Source organism: Galleria mellonella, unplaced genomic scaffold (genome assembly GCF_026898425.1).
Source record: "Galleria mellonella isolate WM207_F2 unplaced genomic scaffold, CSIRO_AGI_GalMel_v1 utg65, whole genome shotgun sequence".
NCBI classification, from domain to species: Eukaryota; Metazoa; Arthropoda; class Insecta; order Lepidoptera; family Pyralidae; genus Galleria; species Galleria mellonella.
Window position 1 is genome coordinate 8,541,464 of NW_026442138.1, and position 10,111 is coordinate 8,551,574.

General features: G+C 29.4%; 2 protein-coding genes across 3 annotated transcripts in view; one reads left to right on the forward strand and one right to left on the reverse strand.

Annotated features, from left to right (window-relative positions):
* Nucleotides 1-7,133, forward strand: part of LOC113519813 (ubiquitin carboxyl-terminal hydrolase puf) — a 46,524-nt gene extending 39,391 nt beyond the window's left edge. For both annotated transcript variants that reach the window (XM_052900371.1, XM_052900372.1), the window contains exon 56: nucleotides 73-7,133. In XM_052900371.1, coding sequence (XP_052756331.1) covers nucleotides 73-371 — 299 coding nt within the window. In that variant the 3' untranslated portion in view covers nucleotides 372-7,133. The remainder of the gene's footprint in view (nucleotides 1-72) is intronic.
* Nucleotides 7,134-7,697: 564 nt separating this feature from the next.
* On the reverse strand, nucleotides 7,698-9,683 carry LOC113519638 (putative transferase CAF17 homolog, mitochondrial). Its single transcript, XM_026904780.3, has 2 exons — nucleotides 8,531-9,683; nucleotides 7,698-8,067 (listed from the first exon to the last, which is right to left on the reverse strand). Exon 1 carries the CDS (start codon nucleotides 9,557-9,559, stop codon nucleotides 8,537-8,539), a length of 1,023 nt encoding a protein of 340 aa, XP_026760581.2. The 5' UTR covers nucleotides 9,560-9,683; the 3' UTR covers nucleotides 7,698-8,067; nucleotides 8,531-8,536.
* Between the last annotated feature and the right edge of the window lie 428 nt (nucleotides 9,684-10,111).

Consider the following 10,111-nt stretch of genomic DNA (forward strand, 5'->3'; position numbering starts at 1 on the left):
TATCTTTATGAGAGTCAGAATAAGATTAATATTTTTTAGTGAGGTCCTTCATAAAAATTATTCATTAATCAGAGGAAGAGACGTCAGAGCCGGAAACGACGTCCGAGACTGCGACGGAGCCGGTACGCTGCCACACGCCGGAGGGCAGCGAGGCGGAGGAGCCCCTGGACGACATCGCGGCCGACCTGGACGACTCCCCCGACGAGGAGCCCCCGCCCGCCGCGTCTGCGGCTCCCGCTAGGGACCTGCGCGCGCAGATCGCCCTCGCCGCGCACCAGCTCGCCGCCATAGCCGGATCCGGCTCCGCCCCTGAATCGGTCCCTGCACCCGAATCTGACGCATCCTTGACGACCCCTAACGATCAATCGTAGGGCTACACCCATTTAGGCCTCCCCACCGTTCTGTTAATCCCACTCTTGTTCCTCCCCTTATTTTTCCCACATTGGAATGTGTAAATTAGAATGTTCTAGATCCGTCATACTCTTAGGCTTCCATGTTCCCGACCATTGTTTGTATTCCATTGTCTGAATTTAAAAAAATTCCAATTTTTTCTCACACATACATTTAAAAATATTAAAAATAATGCCCCACAAACACAGTTTTGAATACTTAAGTGATCCAAAAAAACTTTGAGTGTGGCAGATCTAGACATAATGATAGCTATGAAACAATAATTACTGTTTTATAGTTTCATTATTTGTGAATTTGTAATTTTATAGTTTTTATATTTAATTGTTGAGTTCAATGATGTGATACTATTTGAAAATGCCGGCGGCTTAATTTTAGTTTTAATAAGAGTTAAATCGAATGAAATTTGGCATTACAGTTAATTTTAAATTAGTTTAGTAAAAATTTCTTTGACGTGATGAATTTATCAAAATGTTTCTTTCTCTTTTGTTTTGCTCTTTTTTCTCTCTTAAAGGTATTTATTGCATTGTTAGTAATGTCAATTTACTTTAACATAACACGCCACGATATGTACTACAAGACAAGTTGTTATACTGTATTTACTTGTCAGTTGAAATGTTCATATTGTCAAAGGCACGACTGGTATTACTCTTGTGTAAATATACTTAAGTAAGATGTGGTAATTGGGAATTAGTAACATTATTATTGGTAATATGACTATTAGGAGTTTCCTGTGTGTGTTAAATGTTATGTATTCAAGCTTTGCCCCACATTGCATGGTCTCGGACCAACGCATCGATGAAAACTTCGTCCATACGTTGACCCTAATATGTTGGAACAAAGCTGGTACGCAATAGTTATAAGCCCGACTGAAAAGTTAATAACTACAAAGCCAATTTTCTCGGTAATCATTTCTTTTACTGGCAACATTGACGCTTAGCGTCGTTTGTTATTTTTTCATATTGGTATGATTATATGTTGCCATAAAAAGGAAACAAATGGTTATTTTTTTTTAGGTGGGCTTAGAATGCGTAACATTTACCAAGCGAAATTGAATATTAAAATTTGTAATATCTACCCAGCTCAATGTTACAATGAATCTATGTATTAATTTTAATTTACATAATATATTAGCGAGTATGTAATTTCTTAAGTCATTAATATATTACGTTATTTGGAGTGCAAATGTTGTGAAAATGTTATAAAAAGTTTTCGAGGTTTAATATATAAGTTTAATGTAAAATACAGCGATTGTCGCGTAGTAATTTGTTATCAATTAATTCCGGTAGTGTTTAATCGAAAGCTATGATATATATAAATTAGACTTTTCATACTAACATTGTTTATAAGTACATATGTGTATAGTATACATTCCAAAACACACCATCACAATATAGTTATGCGAGTCAAAGGTATCAAATTAATAAGAATAACCGACAAAATAATAACCGACTACTACCGACTAATTTGTTTATTAGAATAATTTAATTAATTACTCCACTAAACAAATTTTTGTGAATCGTTCAAGCATCGTAAAAGGTACTCTCACTAAAAATGATGTTTTTTTTAATTTTAATGGACAAAGCAGCAAAGTTTTACGTATGTATACATAGGTAATGCTATTATTGGCTATTTACTGCAAATCTAATGCCATAATAATAATATTCTAACATTCTTCTTTTCTATCGACAGTCTGCGTGATAAATTTTTAGATTTGTTATAAATTTTTTTTTTTAATTATAATGTAAAATACATTTTATTAATTTATTGCGTAGATACTGTAGATTTGTAAACATAATGCAGCGAATTATTATTTCATATTTTTTATTAAACTTCTGCTTTCGTCGGAATATTAACCAAAAATAAACACCTCAGTCGCAATAATGTTTTAATTTATTAGTTGTCAAGCAAAAACTAATATTAATTTTTTTATTACTTTACTTGACTAAAATAATAACATTTATTTGTATATAACTCGATATAACGAAATTCTAATTATAACCATTTAAAAATATTATTTAATACCACTGTGTCACATTACTTGATAAGACAACAAACTTTAAAATATTATGCAATATGTCAAAAAAATTATTTAAATTTCTGGTTAAGAACTTCTGTGATTAGTATTTAATAGTGGAATATTTTATTAAATATTCCACTTCACACAATCATATATTACTTTAAACTTTTATTTACATAGGGACACGTTTGTGACTGAGTACTTGACAAAGTGACGAAGTGGTAGATAATCAATAACTGTGTCTCGTGACAGAGGTGTAAAACAGTAGTATTTGAGCGTATATGAAATATTTAACAGGAAATGATAAAATAATGTATAAAACTAAAATTATTTATTTATTTAAGACTTTATTGCATCAAAATTACATGACTTGTTAAAGAATTTATAAAGTGCAGTACAATGTAGCGATGCATGGCATATATCCAAGGAGAGGAGAATTTTATTTTTTAAAGGAGACATGCCATTGTCACTAAAAAAGAATAATAATATAATAATAATGAAGATGATGCGTACTGGAACTCACTGCTGCAACGAAAAAGTTTACTACAATCTTTATAATATAAAAGAATCATATCAATATTATTTGTAATGTTAAATGCACGTTCACAAACCAATAAAAGGTATGATATGTTTTTATGTAATTAAAATATACGATTTTTTATATGACTCAAGTTGTTTAGAATAGTTGGTGACAGACATACCTAAATATGTTGTACAAAATATACTATCACATAATTAACACGTGATTTTCGTTACAAATGCTACAGTAGTCGTTTATACAAGATATTTGATACCTTTGAAATATACATATATTTATATTCACATCAATTTTAGTTTTTTTTTTTTTTATTATTATGAAATTTTAAACTAGAAATGAATAGAAACATATATCTACGAGTGATTAATGAACCTTGCATATTTGTAATTTTATTTGTTTGTTTAAACGTTAATCGGTAATTATTTTGATTAATCAACCCATAGAAAAATAATTTGGATACAATTATGTTCTTGAAAGGATTTGACTTGTGGCATATTATTATATTTTTTATATCTATCTTACTATGGAGGGACGAGCTAAGGAAAATCTCTGTATAAAAAGGAGCCACGTTCAGCGTGTAGTGTGAGAGAAGGTGAACAGTGTGTGTGTATGTTTAAAGTGAGATGAAAAATGGTTTTATTGTGTATACTATTTTTATCTATTTTTGTTTGTTTTTATACTTTTATATATACTTCTATATATACTTCTATATATAAATCCAATAACTCTTATCTATTCTAACTCTATTCGTCTTATCTATATTGAATATGTACTTTAAGTTTTATTGATACCACGCAAGTTTTCAGTCTCAATATCAATTTTTTCCAGGCATTCTTTTAGAATCTTTTTTAATATGTTTTCATTTGCTTTTTTTAATGTTATGTAATCTATTTACTATATTATATAAGTAAGGAGCATGAGACTAATACTGTCTTTGGGCAAAACTAGTCTTGACAAAAGGAAATGGACAGCGATCGATTCTTTAATTTTCTTTTGCAGGTAGGTATGGTACTATTTCAGAATGGCACTTTGTAATACAATGTAAAATTATAAAAAATGAAGGTGGTGTTAAAGTAGCATGTGGGTAAATTTTAAAGAAGTAAATAAGGATATCACTTATGCATTTTAGTGTTGTATTTTTTTTTTTTCTAAAGAAACCTCTAAAATAGAACATCATTGATATATAATTAATGTTAAATATTGTTGTAAAATTTTTAATTATGCATTAAATAGTAAACAATATGAAATTTTCCCTCTCAATCCATTCACAGCGGCTAAATTCTTACTCTGTTGCTACTTTAGTGCCATTTTGGAGATGTTTGGAACTGTTATAAGTTATAATGGGACACTTACTACTGGTCCCTCATATGGAATAGTTTTCCTTAACTCTACCCCCCATATATCTCACTCGATAAACAAGACTGGTAACGTTTCCATGTTAAGCGTCAATAGAAAATAAATAATAAAATGTCTGACTAGCCAGAATATATAAATTTATAATATTTAGATTTACTTTATTTAATAAAATAAGTATTAAACATTTATTGCTTTCTTATAATATGGAAGTAAAAATTACCGATTTTATGAGAACTAAAAAAAAATAACTTTTTTTTTTAGTATTAACTCATATAATAATTTCGTTTTATAAAAAAATCACTGTTGAATGTAATTGTGTTCTGAGAAAATTGAAGCAAATTGCGAAGATAAATATGACGATACCTGGTAAATATACAGGGTGAAATCAAAATCGTGACCATCCGTTGAAGGCAGCATTCTACCAGCGAAATTGTACACTATCATCAAACAAATATGTTTAAAAAAACGACAAAAGATTTTAAAACTATCATACTAACACGGTGCAGCTGTTGATGGGGATTCGATTTTTTTTTATGTTTTCAACCGACTTCAAAAAGGAGATTCTCATATCGGCTGTATTTTTTTGTCGTTTGTTACATTATAACTCCGTCAGTTCTAAACCGATTTGGAAAATTCTTTTAATCTTTAAGAACATCTTTAATCCTTAATTTATAGAGTTACTTCAGTAGTTTTGTTTTTAGATCAAAATAACTGGTCTTGTCACAATTGAAGACGTTCTTTTTTTTATTTGTGGGACACAATGGGAATTTTTTTATTTAACAAATTTTGTTTTACGACCGCTACCAATTTTACCCTGTATATAACTTATGGACATAAATATCATTGTTCAGAATTTTGTCGTTTCGTGTGAAAGCAAATATTGACTACAAATATGCTCATGTAATGTAATAATTCATATTACGTGAGCATATACCCGCGTTACAAATGATACATCTAAATGTGTTCCCCCATATAATACCAATTACCGATGTGTTACATTACGCGCGAACGGTAAAAATTGATTCTTGATATAATATCAGCAAATTTGTTTTAAAACTTTTACAATAAAAAAAATATATAAATAATTGCATTACAAGTAGTCACAATTGTTTCTTGTGTCAATTTAATGTTCTAACACCTATTCTTATTTCGAATACATAATGTCATAATCATTATTCGTTTCGGCTGTGAAAATTAGTTTAGGATACGCGTACCTACCCTTTTAGAGGAAAAAAATCATTGTTGCTCTTACGGTGTCTAAATAATAATATATGTATATCTAAATAACAATATTGTAAGACAAAGAACTTCCCGTCCAAGGCGCTTAAATCTTATATTTGTGTTATTTTGCAAAGATCTTTTAGGCCAGTATGATTTGTGTATAAAATCTTATTCTAAAGTAAATCTCATCGTGTAAAATAAATATTACGCCTCTAAATGTCTTAGTGTTATCGATGTATTTAATATGCTGAGGGAGCAGCATTCACTTTCAAAATTACCTTTTTTATGTATAAAAAAAAATTAATATGGGTAATAATGGGGTGTAATCATAAATTTTATTATTACTGCTATATGCCCCCGTAATCTTAGTGTTTAAAAAGATGTTTTTGAATGTTGACGGTCGCATGTTTTTTTTTTTATTTAGGAATTCAATAGAAACCAGGTATTTGGGATATATTTACTTGTATTGGTATGAAAAACATATAGGTATTGAAATATAACATACATTCTATGAAAAATACTGAAAATTCAGTCATTAAATAGAGTAGGTTCACTTTTAAATATGTACACATGAACAAATATAATATAGTTTACAGCTTGTGTGATACAAAACTTTTTGAGTCGCATGTATTTGTCCGAATGCTTGTGAATGATTGTACCTACCAATAAGTAGCATTAATGTTAACAATAAGTAGATAAATGCTACTTTATTAAGGTAAAATCTTAATTACACACTGCCCGTATAAAAATAATGAAGATACAACAATAATGTCTCTCATTGTGTAATTTTTAACTAATTAATGTTACTGATAATTTTTTTAATCACAATTTATTTGCCGATTTTTATGAAGAATAAAATGTCCATTTTATATCTTTATAGTAGTTTAATCTGTGCTTTTACATCACAAAGCTGTTTAGTTGAAAAATATGGTAACTATACTTAGACTCGTCGTAGTACTACTTTTCTCGAATATTACACGTGTACCATGTTCGTAGCTGTCAATAGTTATATGTAAGTACATTTTATTGGGACAGAGAAAAAGCAATAATTTTCAACTAAATACGAATTATTCATAAATGAAGTCTCAATATTTCATAATTATATGTACGTACTTTATAACTTAATGATTGTTATTAATTGACCTACTATGTTATAAATATATTATTGGTAGTATTTATGTGGTGGAACTGGCAGTCACTGGACAATTTTGTAAAAGGGTTATGATGTAATGTGGTGCTATCAAACTTGATTTGAGTGACTGGAAATAATACAAGTGTATTTAATTTTGTCCTGATTTTAGAGCTTATTAATATATTATATTTCTTAATGTAATTACCATACTGTAATTTTTTATTACTTTTAAGATACGTTTTAAGAAAGTGAGGCATGGTGTGCATTATTCTCACAGTAGAATGATCACATTGTACCCCATTTTGATGTACGGCTTGTAATGATAAAAATTTCAATTTGTGTATTATATGTTACTGAGAGTTTCAGTCGAATTTAACTGTGTTATTGAACATAATTTGTGGAATTAAAAATACTGTAAATCGGACTGGAAAGCCAAAGTAAACAGTATTTTATAAAAATTTTATTTTCATTTTACAACCAAATTTCTTTTTTTTATCTTTGTGGATGGCATATATAACACAGATAACAGTAATATTTTACAGGGTGACAGATGGACTGGGCGCACGGTACGAGGTTATTATATTATGGGTTTGATGTCTTATTTAAGGAGTGCTGCATACGATCTTGATGAACAAACACCCAACTACTTGTATAATAAAGAAATGTGTCTTAATTTTACATTTACCACATTTTATGGCTCAAATTCTGCTTTATGATTGCGATCCAATCAAAGTTAAAGTGAACCTTACGTCTTAGTAATAGGGCTAAATTTACTTAACTTTTTTTTTTATAAATCTGTAAGGTTGCACAAGGGGCTCAATCAAATTTTGAAGACAGACATCTGAATATATGTATAGGATAAAGATATAGACAGATTGTCTTAAACAATTTACCAAATTATTTTTTAAGAGGCTTTTAGTGTTTTGGAGTATATGATAAATTCTTGAACATTTTTAAAACAGTTTTTCTTCTAGCTTAATGGTTTGGGTATTTGAGATTCTAGACGAAATAAAACCATGGTAGTAACAATAGTGTATATATTAAGTTCTTTTCAGTTGACTAATTTTATTACAAACTTCTGCAGGAAACTTATCTAAAGAATTATTAACACAATCTAAACAATATGTTTTTTGATAGAATAAACTACAATCTTTGTTTATACAAACACTTTTATTGCACATAGCACAATCAGCACCCAGTACAAGTATTTCTCCAGTTCCTGGGGGGCTAAAGGGATCCTTCATAACATAGCTTGGGTATTTCAGTACTATATTGCGTGAGAAAGGAGGTTTTATCCCTTTGTAATTTGCTTTTTCATTCATATTGCAATTTACACATTGAAAATTATAGACTACTGGTGCTGTGTCCTCTTTATGCTTAGAATCTTGCATCCTAAAAACACAATTTATGAATAATAATTATATATAGATCCATCAGGTAAAAACATATATTAGTATAAATCTTTATAAAACACTAGCTGATCTGGCGAACTTCATACTGCTTAACTGTTTAAAATATTTTTTCCTGTATTTTTTTTTATGTAAATCTTTCCAATATATTACTAGTTATTCTGCTGTTTGGGGTAGAGACAAATCTAAAAAATCATAGATGATCAAAATATGTCCTACTATTCTGAAGTTACAAATAATATAACCAACTTTGTTTATATAGATTTATATAAAATAGATAGAAGAATAGAAAGAACATAATGACTATACTAATAAAAAAATCATGTTTATTTATTAATAATAATGATTTAATTTGAATATTAAAATGTTAGCAGGTCTTTATTGATTAGACTATATTTTAAAATTATTATTTTACATGTAAGTATTTATAAGGACTAGAATCTCACAGTAAATCATTCCATTTTGGTAACCATTACTTTCTCTTTAGGTGCTTCAATAGGCCACCAAATAGGTTTAATTACTTCTGCTGTGTGCTTGCCAACACTTAAAGCTTTTGCATCAAGAGCCTCTTTTATCCTAACTAAACCTAGTCCATAATCTTGGCTATAACTTTTCAGTTTTCCTATATTAGATTTAGTTTGACCACTAACTGAGATCACAGTATCTTTTTCCAAATTCTCACTTATTTTTTCATGGAATTTTAATGGCATGATTCGTTTACGAACCACACCAGTATGGTGAACTCGTGCTGTCAGCTCTTGTCCAATATAGCAGCCTTTATGAAAGCTTACTCCATGAAGATAGTCGCAATTGACTTCCAAAGGAAAACATGTACCAGGCGGTAAGTCTTCAGCCCCTTCACTTACACCTAACCTGTGTCTCAAATACTTGTAACCAATCTCGTTCTTGTCAACTGTAACATCATTGCCAAATATGTCAGCTATTTGGGGTTCCTTTATAGATATTGATGATAACACTCTATAACCTAGATTTGAAAGTCGTGGATCTTTATAAATATCAATTTCATCTTTATAATCAATTTTGGTGTCAACTTTTTCATTTGATGATATGAAAGCCCATAACCTGAACTGATCACTTACATCTTCTATATTAACTAGCCTTTTTAATTTGTATATTCTTAAATGTCTCTGTAGCATGCTCAGCACTATCTTATCACATTCTATCATGAAAGCGTCGTCATTCCATTTATGAATAAGGGTGTCATAGAGTACTCTACCCTTGTTATTCAAAAACATGGCATACATAGATTTTGCTCCTTCCTCAAAATGCCGCATGTCATTAGTGATGAGTCCTTGTAGAAACACTGGTGCATCTTTACCATTAATTTTTAATATTTTTTTACTTTCCAATGGGTATAGAACCCGTAATTTTTGTTCCGAATGCACATGCCGAAAAAAACGTTTTTTAAATTGTGTTTTGAAAAAAAGATTATTTACCTTTTGAAATGATATCATAATTAGCAATATTTACTAAAGCTATGTTTTACATAACTTAATTTTCAATTTTTGGAAAATGAAATTGGTTGTTTTTTGATATGGACTTATTTGACAGTTTGACACTGACTGATGTGACAGTTTCAAAAAACATAAACAGAAGTAGAAACTGGACTTTAGTTTTTGTTTTTAGATACAGATAGATAATTAATATATATATTTACATTGCATCTTATGAATTCAATTTAAAGAATTGATGACTACGTGTAATATACGTATAATATATACGAGACTAGCTATTCTTGAACCGTGACTTTGAATGCATGTATTTTGAAAATTATATCCTCTTAGGGATAAATTTTTTAAAATTTCTTGATTTTTGGACATTAATAGATTAAAATCATAATAATTTTGACTTAAGTCTATTGGCAAACTAGTTCATGTTGGTCAGTATCAAATCAAAATTTATGACTCTTTTTGATACTAAAATTTTCCTGTAGATATCGTGTTTTGTTCGATTCTATAGTTTACAGGGGATTCTTACAAAACGCATATATATATATATATATATAT